Source organism: Tiliqua scincoides, chromosome 2, assembly GCF_035046505.1.
Source record: "Tiliqua scincoides isolate rTilSci1 chromosome 2, rTilSci1.hap2, whole genome shotgun sequence".
Lineage (NCBI taxonomy): Eukaryota > Metazoa > Chordata > Lepidosauria > Squamata > Scincidae > Tiliqua > Tiliqua scincoides.
Window position 1 is genome coordinate 210,910,409 of NC_089822.1, and position 22,309 is coordinate 210,932,717.

At 41.4% G+C, this 22,309-nt stretch overlaps 2 protein-coding genes across 2 annotated transcripts in view; one reads left to right on the forward strand and one right to left on the reverse strand.

Moving 5' to 3' along the window:
- The window catches only part of CENPP (centromere protein P), a 207,088-nt gene that overhangs the window by 68,987 nt on the left and 115,792 nt on the right, over positions 1–22,309 (reverse strand). The gene's annotated exons all lie outside the window — the stretch shown is intronic.
- On the forward strand, positions 1,846–21,292 carry ECM2 (extracellular matrix protein 2). The gene is made up of 9 exons (XM_066617339.1): positions 1,846–2,140; positions 5,702–5,933; positions 7,312–7,871; positions 8,609–8,724; positions 11,277–11,412; positions 12,663–12,820; positions 14,065–14,204; positions 18,852–19,178; positions 21,073–21,292. The coding sequence occupies exons 1-9, from the start codon at positions 1,846–1,848 to the stop codon at positions 21,290–21,292; spliced, it is 2,184 nt and encodes a 727-aa protein (XP_066473436.1).

Below are 22,309 nucleotides of genomic sequence, written 5' to 3' on the forward strand. Positions count from 1 at the left end.
GCCCCTGACTCAAGCGTTTTGCTGAGTCTTCCATGTGTATGACTCGTGTTTCCATGATTCAGAGAAATAGGCTGATTTTTGTGACTCGGATTTGAGTCATCTGACTTGAGTTCCCATCCCTGATTTTGAGCCCTGGAGGTCTCAGCGTAAGCTCGTGCTGGCCCACTGGGTCAATCTGGACCTATATCAGTGATTTAACTGGCCCAACTCTGCATGGACTTAGATCAAAAGATCATGGCCTGGAAGGGAATATGATACTGGAAGTGTTGTTGCTGCTGATATCACCCCATAACCAGCTTAATTTCCTCATCACCTCCCTCCCACCCCCTGAACTTACTTACCAGCACTAGTGGAGCATGCCATGCTGAAAGCTAGATGCAAGGGAGTGGCAGCAAGATTCAGGTATCTTGTCATCTTATGTGCTCCCTGAGGCATCTGGTAGTCCACTGTGAGATACAGGAAGCTGGACAAAATGGGCCTTTGGCCTGATCCAGTGGGGCTCTACTTATATTCTTATTTGGCCTGATCCAGTGGGGCTCTACTTATATTCTTATTCTTTACCCCTGCTAATTGGGTAAGAGGCACTTTTTCAAGTGGGTGCTCCTTTTTTTAGCAGGGGGAGAGTAACTGGCCCTCCTCACCCCAGCAGTGTCTGTTCTAGTGGCTGTCTGCTGGTGTTCATTTGCATCTTTTTAGATTGTGAGCCCTTTTGGGACAGGGAGCCATTTAGTTATTTGATTTTTCTCTGTAAACCTCTTTGTGAACTTTTAGTTGAAAAGCGGTATATAAATACTACTACTACTACTACTACTACTACTACTACTACTACTACTACTAATAATAATAATAATAATAATAATGGCAAGTTTAGTTTTGCAACAGTCGTAAATGGGCTTACACCACCCTTTGTAGGAATTCTTGTTGAAGGCACAAAACTTTAATAGATTGGGCCATAAGATACTTTTAAAAGTCAACTGGATAACTGCTGAACATCTCTCACATATATTTTACAAAGAACACATAATTTAAAACACCTATGAAAAAGTAATGTACATTTTGCTGGACTACTACTGCACATTATAACTATTCACTGCGAAGATTCAGGCAACCAAATAAATCATGGTTTATTCAGCCGGGTCTGCTCACTCTCTCCCTGACTCTGCTTACATATACTAACTCTTAACACTTGTTTTCAACATAAGAGATCAGCTATGGATCTCTGGAACATAAGGAGAGCTATACTCAGCTATGCTGTCTCACCACTGAATCATCACAACCAAACTAGCCCAAATCTGAGATTAAGTCAAAAGGTTTCCTAGGTCAGAGTGATCTGATAAAGCTGAAGCAACATTCCAGTATTTCTGGCAACAAAAGTGCAGAAGTGTGGGGTACATTAGCTTTATGAGATTCTCGCACTGGTTCACTCAGATCAAAATGAGCAAATCAAGGCTAGTGCACAAGCTGAGTTGTGCCTCCCAACTCCCCTTGGGGTGAACCTGGGACATTCCAAGAGAAAAAAAAAGTACTTGCACCTTCCTGAGACATCACTTTGGCACATGGTTGTTCAGTTAAAAGTACAAGTACAGTAGTTCTCATCTGAATGTGCTCCAAATGATGGGTTTTTTGTTTATTGTTTTTAAAACAACCTTACTCTAGTTCTGCCTCTCATTTCTTCCCTAGAATTATCATTGGACATATGGAATCACACAAAATTAAACATAGATAATGCACGTCACAGAACCCTGCCATTTATCATAGTAAATTTTCTATGTTTGCTGAAGAAAACATTAATCTACAAAGCATTTTCTTGCATTCTCTACCATAGGACACAACATACAAGGAAAAATGCAGAAAACAGCACTACTCTGTTATCTCTTGCTTGCTTCTCTGTGTATTGCTCTTGCTCAGAATGAAAGCCATGGAATGCCTAGGAGAGCAAGGAGAAGAATGCGCTACCGAGGATTAAGAAAGGGCTCCTTTGCAAACCGTAGACGAAACAAGCAACAACAAATCAAATCCCCAATGCCTACTGCTTCAGTACCAAGCATTCCACTCATTAACATTGGTGGTGATATTACTGAAGTATTTGACTCTCTTATTAGTTTAGATGGACAAGAATCCAGTTACAATGTTTTACCAGGTAAGCAGAAAAAGTGACTCATTTTCTAACTACACAGTACAGTTTAGGATTGGTTTGAGTAAGTTCCTCATATTCAGTATGTAGCGTGAGCATTCACACCAAAAGGTTGATCTTCCTGTGATGTATGACAGCATAAGTTGTCTAGGCAAGGAAAACTTCTGTTGCAAAAATACTGATGCTAGCAATTTCAAAAGATTATTTTTTAACCTTTTTTACCATAAAAAGATGTTTTTTAGTTAACAGTATTTATATATCGTTTTTCAACAAAAAAAGTTCACAAAGCAATTTATAGAAAATACAATACTTATATGCTTTTAAAAACATACAGGCAGGGCCTCGGTTTCTGTGGGGGATTGATTCGCAGACCTTCTGTAGATACAGAAAATTGTGGATAAGTGAATCAGAGATTTTTGATCCCTCATGCACTCCGAAGCGGACCAAAGCTGAGCTCCGGTCCCCTCGAGAGGGCTTTCTGAAGCCCACAGAGGTTGTGTGCATCTGCTGACAATTTCTGCGGGCTTCGGACTGGCCCGAAGAGGGAAAAAAGCGCCATTTCCGGTTTCCGAAGGGAAACTGGAAGTGACATTTTTATGCTTTTTAAGGCATTCTGAGACCTGGGAAGATTGGGGAAGCCTCAAAATTAACCAATAGAGCTCATGGAATTTAGTGAATTTATCAATCAGTGCGTGAGTTTTAACCACTTGGGTAACATTTCCACAGCAGTAAATGGCAAAATTGGTTTCATGTGTAAAAGTTCTAAAACTCATCTTGCAATTGATAAACAATATATTGGAATCAACCATTTCAATATGAAATGCACAAAGGTAATGCATAATGAAGCCCATGATAAAGAAAGGAAAGTGTTATCACTTATCCCAGTGGCACTGTGTATTATGACACAGTGGCAGAATGCTGTAAAATAGCATTCCTATCATTCAGAATGCATATAAGGGGGGGCCCCTGTATCCGTGAATTCAGTTTTCTGTGAACCAGGTTCACAGCCTCCCCTGAGCGTAGCATTGGAGGGTATTCTGAGCCCAGCAGAGGGCCGTGGACACCTGCAAAAATGTTATACGGGTGTGCCCCAGTATCTGTGGAGGTTCCGTTCCAGAACACCCTGTGATTAACTGAAACCACAGATACTGACAAACTCTCCCCTACCCTCTGGAGGAGGAGGGAACTCTGCTCTTCTCTCCTCCAGAGGGTCTTCTGAACCCAGCACAGGCCATGGACGTCTGTCTGTGGCTTCTGCTGGGCTCAGACTGAATAGTAAAAAAAATATGACTTCCAGTTTTTCCATGAAACCAGAAGTGACGTTTTAATGCCTTACAAGGCATTAGGAGGACTGGAGAATATAATAATAATATAATATTATATATAATATAATATATTATTTTTATACAATAAAATGTATCCAGGATTTAAAATGTAGAAATAATGGGCAGCACAATCCTGAGCTGCCCAGGGTGTGGGGCTGCGGTGGCACAAAAGATGGCTGCTGCTTTATCCTGTGCGCTTTGGACAGCTGCTGGTGGCTCCTCAGGAGAAGGGGACAAAAGTTCCCTTTCCCTGGTTAAAGAGAGTAGCCCAACCAATGAAAAGGTCAGCAGTGAATCAAAAGCTTCCGTGTTGGGCGGTGAGCCAAACACGGAGGCTTTGGAACCGGTGGAATGTTGCTTTACCGGTTCCTCCTCTAGCATGCCTGCCCGTCCTCTTCCTGCCCTCCGCCAGCCTCCCCGTAACGCCTCCTCCTCACCTCCCACACCCCCACTTACCTCTCCGCTGCTTGGCGGTCCACACAACCATCATGTGGCATAAATTGGCATGGCTACATCAGAGCTGGAAAGTTGGATAGGATTTGACTCTTAGTGTCAAGTGTAGCTGGGCCTTAAAATTGAGTTTCTAAGTATGTTGAATTCATAATTTCAAGGCAAGTTTTAACTTTTTAATGAGTGAGGTTAAAAATTTTTGATTAGAACTACAAATCAGGAACAGCTATTCTGACCTGTTTGCAACATACACTGTGTGCCTAAAACATTTCATTAGCAAACATTTTTATACTAAAGGAAAATGACACCACAAGTAGTATGCATGCAGTATGAGCAATTTCAAATATACTGTCAGAAAACATCAGCCATGCTGACGTAATGTGTGGTTTCCCCATTTTCCCCTTGATTCTTCTCTTTTATCTGGAATTATACCCAGGAGTTGAGCTAAAAACACTGAATTCATTTTAGTTGGAACCCAACATTGAATATGCACCACATTTCCAAAGGTTGAAAGCACTGAGGCATCTGCCAAGGATTTCAACCACAAGGTATTTTTCAAGTCTAGTAGTTAGAGTCTCTGCAAGTAACAGATTTGGAAAGCAGCCTCTTAAACAACAGACCCTATATTTAATCATATGTGCAGATTGTTTTTTTTAAAGTTCAAAGTATCTCTGGCTTCAGCTCCATATCTTCCTGTCGTAAATAATTTTCTTGGTATCTTTCCATGATAAGCACTGTAGCAAAATATATATAGTGGTCTGTATATAAGCATATTTCACTAAGCCAATGCATGGCCATCCCTGTAATAAGTCACAGTCAGGTGAACTGTCTGCACCTGCATTCCATCCCACTACACTTCATCTCAGTCCGTGCTGCCATCCTCCTACTCCCCACCTTTTCAAAAGGTAAAAAGGGAGGAAAGTACAAAGGAACAAAGTAGTGGGTTAGAGCAAAGAGGGGACCGTGGGATGACGTCTGCCTGTTATGGGGCAGGACACGTTTGACAAACATCTGCAGTAACTTAATACAAGTGAGTAAAGGCACACAACAAGCACCAATCATGTAATAAATCCCATTAGATGTATGAAGTAGGGGGGAAAATTAAGAGAAGCCACACAGTAATTGCTACATGATAAAAGAATCTCCCTCCAAGAATACTCAGAACATAACGATTTAAAATTATGCAATTCCTATTTGGTAATTAGAGAACAGATGGGAAAAGCCAAACAAGCTTCTCTGAAATTGCCAACTGTTTCTACAGGAAATGAATTCCTAAATTATACATGTAGAGGCACTCCAACATTTATATGGCATCTTGAAGGGAGCACTAGATTTCCCATTCTCATTCATTTGATTTGTCGGATAATTTTAGTCCTATTCAGGTGGTCTCTCTCCTGTGGAGGGTGAATGCATGAGGCACTAGCCCCACTCTGTTTTTAGTGTTTGTCTGCAGAGGCAAATGATAGATAATCATGATTAGTTTCTCCCTGTGATCAGAACCACAACATCTTCCACATCATCAGCATGGGCAGGGACAAAGTGGAATGTCCAGGAGATGCCCTCACATATTCCTTCTTCACTGAAGCGCAAATGGCTGAACTGAGCTTTGTTTATGCATCTCCACTGTGCATACACAGTTGTGCTCAACACTGAAGTGCATCAGAAGCCTCAGTCACATGTACATAAGGAGATCCCACAAACGTTTGGCAGGGTGGTAGTATGCAAAACCAAACCACCAAATATTTTAAATTACCATGTGTTTTATAACGTGCTTGTGGTTTCCATTTATTAGGAAAGGAAGGACGCTGTTTTGCAAATGGGATGATTATGTATGATAAAGCTGTGTGGTCCCCTAAACCTTGTCTGACATGCCTCTGCTCAAAAGGAAAAGTAGTGTGTGATGAAACCTTGTGCCATCCTCTGATATGTCACCAAACCAAGATACCCAAAGGAGAGTGTTGCCCTGTTTGTGCAGATATTGGTACAGTATATTTAATTTCTTACATACTACAAAGCCTGGGATAGTATATACACAGCTGCCCTATTCTTAAAATAGTTATGACACTTTTTTGAGCTACAACCATAAGAATCAGGGCTGCTTCAGATACTCTACCCACATGAAAGCACGTACCTCTCTTATCGCATGGATAGTTAAGCCATTTCTGTCCTACACTGCATATACGCAACAGAGATCAAATGAGTATACCTATGGGCTGGGCAGAAATGGCAGTGTGCCTTTCTAATGTCATTAGGAGGCAGTGCCCACTTGAGTTGCCATTAATTAAAAAGGCAAATAATAAAGATTCATGGATTGTGTACTATGCATTTGAAATATTTTTCAGGTCTTGTGTACTACATGTTATAATTTTTGGTCAATAATACAAAATTTATTATAAAGCTGTTGATATTTGCCAAAAGCCAGCACCCCTCTCCTGAGAAACCTGTTTTTTTCCACCTAAATGACAGTGTTCTGGGTATACCGAGACTGACCTAGGATGCAGATTGTCACTGCCATTCTGAGCAGATCTGTACATCAGATTTCCTTCTCAAATGTAGAATCCTCTGATGGTTTGGTCTCCTTTGCACAATTCTATGCGTGTTTACATAAAAGCAAGTCCCACTTTGTTCAATCGGGTTTAGTGTCAAGAACACATGCGTAGGATTGCAGCCTTAGTCATAAGACCATTTTGCTCATCCGAACTAGAGGGTGTGGAGAAGCACCAGATTTCCCAAAGGGCAAAGTAGTCATTATTAGGCTCCTGAGCCATCACCAATAATCTACAGCCATGTACCAAATCAATACATTCAACAAGGTAAATATGGTTTATATTTATGACTTTTGAACCTCAGTGTCATAGACAATGATTTCTATAGGCGTAACGCTATAGAAAGTGACTAATGTAATGATTGGTCGGAGGACCCGCTAACAGCTGCTACGACTACAGTTGGAAACTCACAACTCTGGGCACAAATGTCCTACATGGTGAGCCACCAAGACTATGGGTTGCATTTCCTCAGGCAGTAAAAGATTTCTAGGAAGGGTAGAGCAGCCTGGCCAGAAAGCAGCCTCCACAGAAAGAGCTAAAGAAAGAGTCTTTGCTGCTTTTGATGGCAGCTATGTCTCTGACCCCCTAGTTTTGACTTGACTTCCTGGTTCCTTTCATTCATACAGCACTGACGTATTTTATGTACCTGAACCACAATGAGTAAAATCACCAGAAATTGAAGCTTGCTATAAAATCATATTTTGTTAATTTTGTTTACTAATCCAGAAGGAAAAATCCTTCATGGATAAATATATTGATGCTTATTACTAAAAATTCTATTATAATTTCTCTTTATTCTGCCGTCAATTATTTTCTTCACCTTCATCATCATGGCCTCCTTACATTCAGTACTAAGTAGTGACACACCTGAATTTTCTGGTGATTCTCCAGAACCCAATGACCCTAGTGAACCAGCTTTGCAGGATCGACAAACACAAAATGAAAAGGATGAATTATTTAAAAAAGAGGAAAAATTATTTCAGTTGAAAAAAATGAATATCACAGATAAAGAAAACAGGAGGAGGAAAAGAATAAAAAGCCATAAGGAGAGGAAAAAACAATCACATAATGATGGAAAGGAAGAGATGGGGAAAAAGAAAGCAGAGGAAGATAAAAGAAGAGCATATGAAGAAGAAGAACTAAGAATTGAGAAAGAACTCAAGAAAGAAGAAAATGAAAAGCCACAGCATGAACACCTTGAAGGAATTGAGGACGAAGAACATGAGGAAGAAGATATTTTACGTGGTGATGTATTCAGAATGCCCCCTCACTTTCCAATTCCTGAACCATCTATTGAAATTCCTCCTTTGCCAACTGGATGCTCCATCTTGGATAACACAATGACTTGCATTAATGCTAAACTTACACAAATACCACCAATCACTGAAGCAGAACTCACAAGCATAGAACTTGTAGGTAAGGAAAAAATGGTCTTCCTCTTTATTTCACTAATTTTCCAAAGTTAGTATAGGCCGAGCCTCTTTATCTGTAGGGGTTCTGTTCCCAGACCTCCTATTGATACAGAAAACAAAATCTGTGAAATCCGCAATTTTCGGGGCCCACCTTTGCTCTGAACACGAATAGAACCTTGCTCCAGTCATGTCTGGACCTTTCTGAGATTTGGAAAACTCAGAATGGCCCCCACATTGGTTTTTGGGCGACTTCCAGTAAAACTGGTAAAACCAGAAGTTGTCTGAGAACTGCTTCAGGTGGCTTTTGGAGCTTTAAAAACACTGCACGCCACTTCACTGGAAGTTTGAAAGTTGTCTGAGGTTGTCCGAAAACCACTCGGGGTGCCATTCTGAGCCTTGGAGAGGCTGCACGTGGTGGTGCACGGCCTCTCCGAGGCTCAGAAAACCTCCCAGATACAACCGGAACAAGGTTATAAATTCCTCCTTCTGTTTGCTGTTTCATGTACAAGTGTACAATATGTACATTCCCAAGTTCAAGTGTACAATATGTACAGTCCCAAGTTTACCCCATGCCAAGAATCAGGTCAAATATTCAGCAGCTTTCCTTGTAGCGGTTCTGAGTGTTTCTGTGATAAAATGGTAGGAAAATGGTAGGAAATTGTTGATGATTGGAAACAATTAACAAATGGGAGGTCTTAATATTTCTATCCCTAAAACATATATTTTCTTTTGGGATCCTAGGGAATGCCATCACATCTATTCCAGATGCAGCTTTCAATGGGATTCCTAATCTGGAAAGGATTGATCTTCGTAAAAACAACATAACTTCTTCTGGCATAGGTCCTCAGGCATTTAAAGTAAGAAAATATAGCTTTGAACTTGTACTATGGCTACACTTTATCCATGTTGCATTTAACCACATTGATCTTATCTTGTGATTTAAACTTTTTGTTAATTTTTTCTAGTGAATTTATATACCACTTTATTAGTGACAGAGAAGCATGTGCATGTTCTGCTGAAATCATGGATACATTAGTGTTTAACTATGGTCAGAGATTAGAGGTAGTTCCCATTGGGTCAGTTTTGACACTACGCAAAGCCATGGTGTATTTGCATAGCTATAATTAGTTTGCTCATACAAACTGGGACTGCCAACAAGCCATAGTTTATGTTAGACAATCAAACCATGATCTGAACTCATTGTTTGAAGTGCCCTTAACTGTGGTTTTGTGACACATAAACCAAGACTCCTTGTTTGAGTATGGTTTGTTTGATCAGTTCTATGCTTGCAGCATCTACAGAACTGATAGCCTAGATCAGGAGCAAAGAGAACTGCTCTACGTCTAGAATACAAACTTCTTTCACTGGTGCTCTTACAAAACTGTTACTCCCTTCTTTGTTTGCCTAGCAACAATTCTGGTCACACACTGCCTCCTTGCTTTGAACTGTACAGGCAGGTAGTTTCTCTGTTTACCTACCCTGAGTATAAAATGCAAATAGATCAAAGGCATCATGTCATAAATTTTCTTCTTTGAATCTTAAAATCCAAAGGGGACATAAGATAACAAGTCACAACTTGTAAATAAGTGAATAGAAAACCTTTCTGGAGCGCTACAAACATTTTTTAATCCTTTTGAGGTTTGGCATTGGAGAAATCTACTGAGGATTGTATGGTTTTCTCAGGGAAATGGGTAATAAACAGCTTTTCTTGGTGAGCATTTGTGGAAGAAGGAGAGGGTGGATAGGAGCCATGCCAAGTGTGGCCAGAGATTGCCAAAGAAGCCTCCACGTCCCATTTTTCTTCAGACCAATGGGAAGAGGGGAAATAATAATGTGACACGTTGTCAGGAGCTGGGCACAACTGGGTAGTCTGGGATTGAATTGGGGCACTTTGCAGGAGGATCAGTCCGGGAGCAGGGATAGAACTCAAACTTTTATTAGATGAAGCAAGTGCCATGGTGATTGTCCATGGTGGCAAAACTGACTTGTTAAACTATGGTTAAAATAAACCATGGCACTAACATGATATATGAACTGGGAAATTCTTGTTAACAATGACATACCTAACAGCTAGTACACTATTCTGTCAAGTGATAATGCAGACCATTGTAGTAACTTATGGTCCAATCCTATTGAGGAACTGCGCTAAGAGACCGTGCATTCCATCAGCACACACTGCCACAAAAGCACCATAAAGCACTTTGCGGCAACGCAACCCCTGGCCGCACGGGTGGGAAGGCTAGAGCCTTCCTGTTGTTGCTGCCAGAACAGGAAAGTCCAGTACAGGGTCAGAGGAGAACAGGAAGGAGATTGTATGGGATGGAGGAATGGGAGGAGATGGGGTGTGGGTGGGCGCATCAAGCCTGGGAGGGAAAAAGGATCAATGCTCATGCCAAATTCTAGGTGCTTCCGATCCACCTGCATGGATCAATGAGAACTTGGGCCAGCGATATTGATGGCACAGGTCTGGGTTGACCCATTGTGGTTGCTGGAGCTTACTCCAGGGCAAAGGGACAAATGTTCCCTTACCCCAACAAGACTTCCAGCAGCTAAAAATTCCCTGTGGGATGCAGTGTCCATGCTGGTGCCACTGCATTGCCACACAGAGATTTAGGTTGGATTGGGCCATTAGGCTACTATAGCCGAGATTAAATTAACACAATAATACCAAACCTAGAGGATTTATTTCTACTTAAGGAATGCCAGAATCACAGCATATATAATTTTTATGATATGATATACTGACGTACCCACACTAAATGGAACCAAAGTTCCATTTAGACCATTCCATTCCATTCCATTTAGACCATTCCAAAGACCAAAGTTCTGCACTGCAAAATGCATTTTTGGGGGGTGGGGAATCCATTGTAATTTACTTATGTCTAGATCAGCCATTTTCAACCACTGTGCCGTGGCACACTGGTGTGCTGCGAATGGTCCCCAAGTGTGTTGCAGGAGTTTGGTGGAGGGTTATTTAATAATAGGATCATTGGGGATATGAGCCCCCCACCAACAGAAAGGTGTGCCTTGACAATTGTCCAAAAATTGATGGTGCGCCTTGACAATTTTAGTACCTTGTCAGTGTGCCATGAGACGAAAAAGGTTGAAAATCACTGGTCTAGCTGAATATCTGAGTTCCTATGCACAAAAAGTTTGGAATTCATTCACAACAGAAAAGTTTGGAATTCATTCGCAACTTAATTTGACTTGGTTGGTCTCACCTGTTTTTCTGGGTGACTTTAAATATCAAATAAGAATTACATAGTTTAAACCAAAATATGTTCCCAATTTGTTTATATAAAATAAAACCACCTAGAACAGATGTTTTAAAAATAAAATGCTTAAAGTAGTTATATGCTGACCATGTGATTTTTCATACTTTTAAACTGAGTATCTTTCTCTGATCCAGATCTTGAAGAATCTGCAACGTTTATATATGGATGGAAATGCACTAGAACACATTCCAGCTGGCTTGCCATCAACTTTAGAAGAACTTAAAATAAATGAAAATCAACTACACGCAATTGATGAAGACAGCTTTAATGGTATTTATAAACATAAATTAAGATAAAATGAAGGTAACGGTGCTTTCAAATTCCCAGCAACAAAAAAATGCAATGGACTCCAGGCAAATGAAGAATTGAAGCATGCAAGCCGAGACTTCCACAAATACACCCATCATGAAAATCTCTACCAGGATTATCTATCTGTATCCAAATCCAATCTAATGCATTCTAATGTAACAGTCACAAGTGACAGATGCCAGTATTGAAATATTCAGACAAATTATACAATATCCTTTTTGAGATGTGGCAACCAGAACTGGATGTACTATTCCAGGTGTGCTCTTAGCATCGATTTGTACCACAGCATTATATTATTAGCTGTTTTGTTCTCAGTACCTTTCCTAATGATCCCAAGTATAGAATTAGCCTTCTTCACCTCCGCTGCACTTTGAGTCGACACTTTCATCAAGCTGTCTATCAGCACCCCAAGATCCTTCTCCTGTTCTGTCACAGACAGCTCAGAACCCATTAGCTTATATGTGAAGTTTTGATTGGTCAAATTACCACCACAAGCCATTTATGAATGGAAGTTCATCTGCTTACAAAAAGAGAACTTAGAATGTACATCATCACCTATATCCTGTTCCCAGTGGTCCCCCTTCAACAGATCAATCAGATCCACTCCCACTTAGTTCAACAGCATTGTAGGATGCTCCCAGACCATTTACTGAACCTATTTGCATACTATTTCTGAAATCAGGTAATGTGTGCTGGGACTTTGAAATTAGAAATTGGGGAAGGGGAGACATCAGGCAGAACAAGGTCTTTCAGAAAAAAAAGACTTGCTGCCGTCACTGAAAATACTTACTTGAATTAAAAAAACCAATATCCTACAAGATATCATAATAAATTCTAATGTATGTTTTACATATGTTCCTTATTTGTTAACAACTGCTTATTGTAATGAAAATATAGTCACTGCTATGTCTTCTGAACCCATAACTGACCTGTACTGGGGATAGCAAGCTGTATTCAGATATGAAACTCTCTTGTTTTATTAAGAAAATATGAATATATAGAAATTTCCTGGACATTTTAGACAGGTGGACTCAGTGAATATCATATGGATAGACTGTTGGAAACTCCTGTCCAGAGAATGACTTAACCATTAGTCTCAATGGACGGCCTCAGGCAAGTCCCTATTTCTCTAAATCACAGGTGAGAACAATATTTTAACACCACATTTAATTATTCTATAACCTTTAACCATTATTTTCTTTTTTTCTAAGGTTTAAAAAACTTAGTGACACTGGAATTAGAAAACAACAAACTTAGTGAAGCAAATGTAAGCCCTTTAGCTTTCCAGCCTTTGAAGAGCTTGTCTTATTTGCGCCTCGGGCGAAATAAATTTAGGACTATTCCACAGGGCCTTCCGCATTCTATTGAGGTAAGATTACTTTCAGATCTCCTTTTATATATATATATATATATATATATATATATATATATATATATATATATATATATATATACACAGTCGTTCATCGCTTAGCTACAGGAATGTGGACCGGCACCCACATTGCCAAATGACGTTATGTGAAGCCTCCAAAGGCGAGAGAAGCCATGCTCCCCTCACCTCTGGAGGCTTTTCTGAGACTCGTACAGACAGCACGCATCTGTGGAAAACCAGAAGTCACGTGTTTTAGGCTAAAATGCCCAGTTTGAGTCTTGTAGAGGCAGCGCGCATGCACACTGCCTATGCAAGGCTCAGAAAAGCCTTTGAAGGCAAGGAGAGCACGGTTCCCCTTGGGTTTGGAGGCTGGAGGGGAGGGTGAAAAGGGACCAGCGGCGGCTATTGCATATGAGGACTGTTGCTGGTCAGAACGTCGCTAAACGAAGCTCACCTATAATTTGCTTTTTTCAAGAGCACTGAGTCATGGTTAATTTTTTTTAGAACTATGTATAGTCCTTGCATGCCTCCAGACAACAGGAGGAACATGCAGTAATTGAGCAAATCTACCACACTTCTGTCATGAGTTATTTGATTTTTCTCTGTAAACCGCTTTGTGAACTTTTAGTTGAAAAGCGGTATATAAATACTGTTAATAATAATAATAACAACACACATAGGGCAAACTTGCAAATCTCCATGCATGTGAAACTCATGCGTTCTCAGCAACTTTGCCTGGAAGTAAAATAACGTTTTCCCCCACTTCTGCATAATGTGTAAATTTGTTTTAAATCACAAATAATACATTTTAAAGAATTGTTTTAAAGCAGGGGTGTCAAACATAAGGACCGGGGGCCGGATGCGGCCCCCAGAAGCTTTTCATCCGGCCCTCAGGCTCTCAGCTGCTGAGGTGTTACCGCTGAAATGGCAGCCCACATGAAAATTGGGCTTTCCCAAATGTTGAAATATGATCAAGATTTGCGTATTTTCTCTTGTGTCATTAAATGACAGATCTGTTCTGTCTCTTCTGTTAATGAAATTCTATATGAAAACAAGGTCTGGCTTCTGGCCATTAGCTGCTTAATGATGTCACTTTCTGCTTAATGACATCACTTCTGGCCCTCAGCAGGAGCCGTGAATGCCAACTTCAGCCCTCTGTATGAAACGCCCGTTTTAAAGCATAACAAAATGAACATTATGCTTCTCATATATTTTCTTCTTCTACCATGTGTTTAAACTAGGAATTATATTTGGATCATAACCAAATTGAAGAAATCACAGAAGTTTGCTTTAATCGTACAGAAAATATAAACGTAATAGTTCTAAGGCACAATAAATTAGAAGAAAGCAGAATAGCACCTTTGGCATGGATCAATCAACAGTAAGTACAGACTATCAAACTGTGCTATTTTTCCTAACAGATGTTTTATCTGTAAATAAAAATAGTGTACCATGTAGAAAGTTGTGCTATACAAAAGCTGAGACTGTAGACAACATTTATTTGTGGTAGCCACTTACCACTTCTAGCTCCTAAGTATTTGTAGCTGCCAGTGACCACTTGCCCTCTCCCAAGTCCTCTGGTTTACACAGCATAAGGGGAAAAAGCAAAGGGCCTCGTCCGGTTGTACTGGTTTTTACAGAAGGCAATGCAGTGAGAAAGATTCAGTTCATTTCTGAAATAGTTCAATGCCAGTGAAACTAGAACAAACCTTCCTCTCTTGAGTTCCCTGGAATGTAAAAGAGGCGAGAGGAGGGTCAATGTTTTTATGGCTTGCCTTAATTAACACTAGACTTTAGAGCAGAGGTCTCCAAACTGGAAACCACTATGTCCTGAAAAGGCCCTCCCCATCCCCAGTGGCACTTACCATTCTGCCATGATGCCGTGTTTCTTTCAAGCTGATCTGGGCATGGGATGCAGAATGGTCAGCACCGCTCAGGGGGGAAGAGGGCTTTTTCCAAACCCCAGATCCAGCCCACAGGCCGGGGTTTGTAGAGCCCTGCTTTAGAGAACAACAGCAGTGGAAGTCCACCTCACTGCTTTCCCCTTACCAATACCTACTGTGATGTGATACATAAATAATTTTGCCTATGTCTTTGGAAAGAAGGGAATCATTCCTCAACAGGGGTCTTCAAAGTCAGGATTGCCGTGCACTGGAAAAAAAACTCCTCCACATGACAGAAACTTACCTTTCAGTAGGGGAGCATGCTATCATCGCCTTCAAATGTCACCAAAGTTCATACCACCCAACTGCATCTGCACATACATCTGGGTGCAGAGCCTGCTGGGGCAGTAGAATGTGAAAGTGGCTGGGCAGCACAAACTTTGGGGGTGATCAGAGGCAATGATAGCAGGCTCCCCGGTGGAACGGTAAGCTCCCTTCACACAGGGGAGTGGTTTGCACGGGCACTGGATCTGGCCTACAAGTTGGGGTTTGACACCCCTGCTCTACAATGTCTGCCAAAGTGACATAAAAGTCCTCTCCTCCCTGGCAGTCCTCTTTGCTTGCTTTCTGCATAGGGCTTTAAAAGAAGGTAGGCACTGTATAAATCTCTCTTGCTGTTTTGCTTTCTATAAAACTCAGCACACAAAGGTAGACCAGGTCCCTCTTGGGTGCTCTGACATTGACAAAATATGTGGGGTTGGAGACTGGTAAATATGGGGGGTAGTCACCACGGTAATTGGACAAGTGAATTTGCAGGCCTTTGAGCATGGTAATTCTTATCATGCACACGTATTACATTGTCCAAATCTTTATTATTTTTGGACTACATGAAAAAGATAGTTGCAACAAAAACTATAAAGAGCTGAAGCATCTTCCTCAAAAGGGGCAACTCTTGATCCAGAACACTTCACTTTTATATTCTGGAAATTAATGAGATAAATCAATCATTGTAAGATTCTTGTTTCATGATCAAAACAATCTAATTTAATGACAGAATTCCCAAGACTTGTGGAAAAAAAGAGCCTTATTAAGCATGCTGCTATTATCTAGTCACCTATGCTCATTCTTTTATCTTTTAACACAAACAACCAAGGAATTGGTCATTGGTATGGACCTGAGAGCACTTGCCTAATACCATGCAGGAAATAATACAGTGGTGCCTTGCAAGACGAAATTAATTCGTTCCGCGAGTCGTATCGTATTGCGAAAATTTCATCTTGCGAGGCATCACTGCAAACTGCAAACAAACAAAAAAAAAAAAAAAGGGAAAAAAATTCGTCTTGCGAAGCACGGCCATAGAAAAATTTGTCTTGCGAGTCACCAAAAAAATCGCAAAACACTTTCGTCTTGCGAGTTTATCGTTACGCGAGGCATTTGTCTTGCGAGGCACCACTGTATGTACATTAGTTATCTTGCTTCCTCCTTGGAAGAGAAAATTATGTTGTTGTTTTTAACATTTGAGATTTTTGATGCCTATGGATTCCAAATTTTGAAAAATCTTGGCTAGCATAGTTAACAGAGAGGGAAAATTGTGATCTAGCTGCAGAAAGATTACTTTAGCAGAGGTATCTTGCACTGGCTAGAGTGGGGAAATGTGAGGAAATGGGCCTGCGAATATGAATAGAGCTTTTATTTTTTTTCTTCTATAGTCCTGAAAAATCTGTGAGACCCTGAACACTGACAGTTATGTAAAAAATGTTTGGGCAATAGCTATGGGAAAAGAGTAGGTGGATGGAAAAGTTTCCCTCTAGTACAAACTTGGTTTTGGAAAACTGAACTGTTTATTAAGGACAAATGGCCTACTGACACTACTTTCTACAACTCTGTATTAATTAGCCAAGAGAAGAATCTGCTACAAAATAACCAATATTATGCAAGTACAGGTGGAGTCCATGACTCGGCATGATTAACAAAAAACACGTTGTGCTAAATGCCACAGTTACGCAAATTTGCTGCAGCCTGACACTTCCGGATGGAAGGAAACTAAGGGAGCTGTTCTCAATCCCCTCCCCTCTGTATTGAGCCCTCCTGTTGCCAGCTGTCCTACTTCTTTCACAGCTGGGATGCTGAGCTTGCTTGGGAAGCCTCGTCCTCTGTGTCCCAGGTGGCCCCCCAACAGCGCTGCAGGTTCTCCTTCTCCTCTTCGCTGCTGCCGCTCCTACAGCCCTCCCAGGTCACTATTATGGAAGCTCCTCTGCCCTGGAGCATTCTGGGACTTGTAGTCCGGCTCTCTGCTCACCCTCACCTGTCTCTCAAAGGCTTCCCAAGGCTTGCTTGGGAAGGCTTGCTGGAGCAGGAGAGCCTGCATCATCTGGGGGGAGGGGAAATTCAGCAAACACTCCCTGGGTTTTTTAAAGCAATCCCCTCTCCTTCCCCTCCTGAGCCCTCCCCATTGCCAGCTGCCCAGCTTCTTTCACAGGTGGGATGCTGAGCTTTTAAGTGTCCAGTCTTATGCATTTCTACTCAGAAGTAAGCCCCATTCCAGTCAATGGGGCTTACTCCCAGGAAAGTGTGGAGAGGATTGTAGGTTAAATCTCATGCTTTGCTTGGTGGGAAGGCTTGCTTGTGTCAGTGATTGCCTGCACCATGGGGGGGGGGAATTCAGCAAACACTCCCTGGGTTTTTTAAAGCAATCCCCTCTGTTGCTACCACACCTGCCCCCACGTGTGTGTGAGTGAGAGAGAGAGAGAGCTCTACCTCCCTGCACGTGTTCTGGTTACACAGGGTTTTCCGCCCACCTCTTCAGCCTCGGCTGGCTCAGGGGCTCCAGGAATGTTACTGTTCCTTTGCAAGGGGAATCTCTTCCAGGGCTCCAGGGCTATTCCCTGCCTGGGCGAGGCCGAGCCTTTTTGCAGTGTTTTGGGCTGCCTGGAGCGAGATGCCAGCCAGCGAAGGGCAAAGGAGGCAAAGGTGTGTTTGACTTTCAGTACCCCCACCCATCTGTGTTGAGACAAATCCGCAGATTAAAAAATCCGTGGATAAATAGGCTGCACCTGTACAGGCAATTAGATGAGTTTCCCATGATTCATCCAGGATGTATGTCCCAATTGCAGACCTTGTCCCGGTGCCATCTGGGGGTACAAGACCACAAAATGCTGCCTCCGCCCAACAAACGGCACTTCCAGTTTTCCACGAAAACCCGAAGTGCTGTTTTTTGGCATTCTGAAGGCCCAAAAAGCCTTCTGGGGCCTGGCAAGGCTGTGGGCAGCCTCCACAGCCCTTAAAAAGCCTTCAAAGTCCTCAAAAACAGGACTCTCAAAAAGAAAAAAAAATGGTGGCAGTGGAAGGGGTCACAATGCCACCCAGGATGCCATCTGGGACATTTGCTCCCCTGACCCCTCCATGTATACCAGACACATCCATATGTACACATTTCCTGGATAAGGAAAAATAAACTCATCTGAAACCCTCTGAGCCCATCTCCATTAACACAACCTTGCATTAGAAAAGATTTTCTGGAACCTGTGCTTCTCTACACCAGAAATCTCTATACCTTTATTAAGATCAGGAGGCTCCAAGAAATCTGAGCAAGGTTTGTGCCACCTACCACTTTTCCCCATTCTGCCAATATTTGTCAAAGAAGTGGGAGACAGGGAAGACAAAAGGAAGATTTTGAGGAGTATAGCCCTTCTAAGTGGGGTAGATGGGCAACCATCTTATTTAACCCATTTCTGCCCAGTCCACAGGTGTACATTTGATCCCTGTTGCGTATGTGTAATGTTGGGCAGAAATGGCTTAATCATATCTGCAACACTATAGCAATCTTATTAGCTATATCTCAATAACACCCTTTCCTTCCCACTCAAGAAGCATAAAATGGATGTGTGCTTCTAGTCTACAGCAATTGTGAAATGCGTATTTTGTATGAAGACAGCAACTGTTACCCTGCACATGCCCAATCTCATCTGATCTTAGAAGCTAAGCAGGGTCAGGCCTGGTTAGTACTTGGATGGGAGACCACCTGGGAATACTGGGTGCTATAGGCTTATACCATAGTCTTTCGAAACTGAAGGTTGCCAACCATGAAGACAAATTAGTTACCATGTATTCTTACTGTTGTGCATTCCTTGTTTTCCATATTTTAGGAACTTGGAATCCATTGATCTCTCCTACAACAAGTTATACCATGTTCCCTCCTATCTGCCAAAGTCATTACTGCACCTTGTGCTCATAGGGAACCAAATTGACAGAATTCCAGGGTTTGTATTTGGACATATGAAGCCAGGACTGGAATATCTTTACCTGTCGTTTAACAAACTTGATGATGAAGGAATCGATCCAGTGTCCTTTTATGGAGCATATCACTCTCTAAGAGAAATGTTCTTAGATCACAACCAACTGAAGTCTGTGCCACTTGGAATTGCAGAAATGAGATCATTGAATTTTTTAAGGCTCAATGACAACAAAATAAGGTAATTTCTTTATTGTATATAATAGGGTCTCAGATAATACTGGATATATTATTAGCTTTATACTCTACATATTCATAAACAATAGACTGCCGATAATGAATTCTAACCCAGGGTACAATCTTGAAAGTGCGTCGTGCTGGCACAGACCCCCTGCTCCAGCTCAGGAATGGTACGAATGTGCCATAAGTCATGTTGTGGAGACTCATGTGCCAGCCATACTTGCACAATGATGTGCACTGGCACAGAGGCTGGCACAGGTGAGTGAAGCACTGGGAAGCAAAGGAGTGGGAGAGGGTGACAGGGGATGGATGTTTTTAGACAAGGGGAGGGTGGAACAAGAGGTGAATCGGGCCAGGAGAGGGGTGGGATCGGTCACGGCAGCACAAGTCAAATCCTAACCCTGGTCCCTTGCCTGAACAGCTTTATATGGGCTGCTTGGATTTGCACCATTCAAAAGCGACCTGACTCTGAATACTACATGTTGGGACCAAGAAATCGGAAGGAGAGCCCTTTCAAACTTTCCAGATGCTTCTGGTTAGCCACAGTTGGAAAGAGAATGCTGGACTAGACTGACCTTTAGTCTCATTCAGCAAGATTCTTCCTTTGTTCTAACTTGCGGTTACACCAGGGATATAGATCAATTCCCTCAACCAAACTTGCCTTAACAGTCAAAGGACAGTGCTTGACAAGCCGAGCTATAGTGGTGGAAACTACAGAGGATGTAGCTTTGCACACTATTGCAGAAAGACAACATGCTCTCACTCTGTTTATTTTCTTTTCCAGTGCAAATCCTGGGTTGCTAACTTGCTCACTCCAACTCTGGCAAAACGAGGGCATGAGGTTTTGGGGGAGGCAACTGGGTGCTGGTAGCAGTAAAAGCTTGCAGCAGTAGGATTGGTGGGGTTTATTGCTCAAAATTATTAAGCATATATACCGCTTTTCAACAAAAAGTAGGAATACATAGCAAAATAAGTCAACAAATGGCTGTCTGTGCTCAAAGGGCTCACAGTTCCATCTGTTAAACACTAGGCTCAGACCCATACAACTTGCGCATGACGTGTAAGTAGGCACAGGACTATGGTGCTTTTGTTGTTGCTAGTCAGAAACCATTGCAGACTTACCTGAAAATCAAAATTTGCCTTCTGTCTACCCTTGCATTCTCCAACCAAACCCACTAACCCAGTGGTTCTCAAACATTTTAGCACCTGGATCCACTTTTTAAAATGATACTGCTGGGACCCACCTAGCTTTAAAAGACAAAAGAATAGTTTCACTTTACCAGCTACTCAAGCCTTTATTTTATCCTTTTTATTGGGGGGGGGGGAAGACACCACCTTCTGGAGCATTTGTTGAGCTCCACATTCATCAGATTGGGGACTATTATGTGCTCTTGCATTCCCCTTTGCCTGGCCTTCCATAACGGCCAAGACATGTTTGCCTACTTGAGAGTAAACATGCATGTTTACTTTCTGTAGGGCTCAATACATTTTCCTTGTCAGTCTGGAGGAAGGACTTTCTGCCTGAGAGCTTGTTGAGGCTTGCATTCATTGAAGTAGGGCTATTCCGGTGGCGGCGCATTTCCCTCAGCCTGCCCTTTGAAGTGTACCAAGGCAAATTCACTTACTCATGAGTAAACTTGCTGTTCCATTTTCGTTTCCACAGGACTCAATACATTTTCCTTGTCAGCTGTTTGTCCATTTAGTGGCCCACCAAAAATTGGGTTGGGATCCACTGGTGGGTTCCAACATGCAGTTTGGGAACCACTGCACTAATGAACTCCTTTTGACAGCTGATTTTTGCCACTTAAAAATATCTTTAAAATAAATTGTGGGACGCTTTACTAGTAAAATTTAATAGTTATTCTTCTTTCACTATTTCTTGCGTGGTTTCATAGGGCAGTCCCTCCTGAACGCATTTGTAGAACCAGGCTCGATAACGAGGATGAGGAGGAAGAGGAGGATGACCATGAAGATGATGAAGATGATGGTGATTCGCAGTTAGAACACCTTCACCTTGAACACAATTATATTAATACAAGGGATCTTTCACCATATGCTTTTTCATGTGTGAGATCATATTCAAGTGTGGTTCTGAAACCTCAAAAGATAAAATAAAAACATTGTTCATCACAAAACCTGTTCTATATATGTAAATACATGGAATATTTGTCCTTCATCAGCAACAAAAATCAAAATGCATATTATAAAACATGCCTTGAGCATTATTATTGCACCATATTATTTATTAGTGCAGACAGAAGTATAGTTATAGGCATGTTGCCAGGAAACTGGAAGCATACATCACTTGAAATAGATTTACAGCCTATTTTTCACTGCTAATATGCTAATATGCATTTAAGTGTCAATGTTAGAAGGAAGATCAATAAAACTGGAGGTCACTGAACTTTTGATTAACCTGAAAGTTGACTTTGTCAAAGTAATCCTGTAATGCAGGGGTTCCCAACCTGGGGTACAGGTACCCCCAGGAATACTTGCCAGGACCTTTGATACTTGAAAAAGAACTGAATAATGGTGGAAAAAGACAGGGCTGGCATTAGAATGCCTTGAGGGGCTAATATGAGGGGTGTAATTTATGGAAATGGGTTGCCAAGGGGTACGCAAGTGAAAAAATGTTGGGAACCACTGCTGTAATGCAGTGAATTGTAATACACACACAATGAAAAGTGTATGGAAGGAGTTAAGTTTCAAAATAAAAATAAGAAAATATATACTTGTACGTTAAACACATGGATCATGAATGGTGTACTGTTCCCTGCTGTTAAACAAAGTAAATGTATGTAGCTCCAAAAAAACTGCAATTAAAAAAAAAAAACAAGAACAAAAGTTCCTTTTTCTACTGCGGAATATAACTTCATACTTCAAGAAATTATAGGAGGAGCAAAACCTCTTATTTTAACTGTTTAAACATGGGTCAGTCATCAAATTTACTGTATCAATCAGTTGTTGGGTCAACCATACCACAAGGAAGTCATAAAAATAAAACAATTGGGGAATTTCATTAAATACAAGACCATTTGCAAATAAAAATATGAAAACTTCACTGAGAACTTTCCTTTTTCAGTAACTTCCAGCCAAATCCAACCTAAATCCCTGCTCAGTAATGCAGCAGCA

What these genes read in the sequence shown, in the direction of transcription:
- ECM2 (XM_066617339.1), top strand. Translation starts at nt 1,846, where the DNA reads ATGCAGAAAACAGCACTACTCTGTTATCTCTTGCTTGCTTCTCTGTGT. An exon ending in TAGGTCCTCAGGCATTTAAA is followed by an intron (nt 8,725 to 11,276) that starts GTAAGAAAATAT and finishes TCTCTGATCCAG; the next exon opens with ATCTTGAAGAATCTGCAACG. An exon ending in CTCAATGACAACAAAATAAG is followed by an intron (nt 19,179 to 21,072) that starts GTAATTTCTTTA and finishes GTGGTTTCATAG; the next exon opens with GGCAGTCCCTCCTGAACGCA.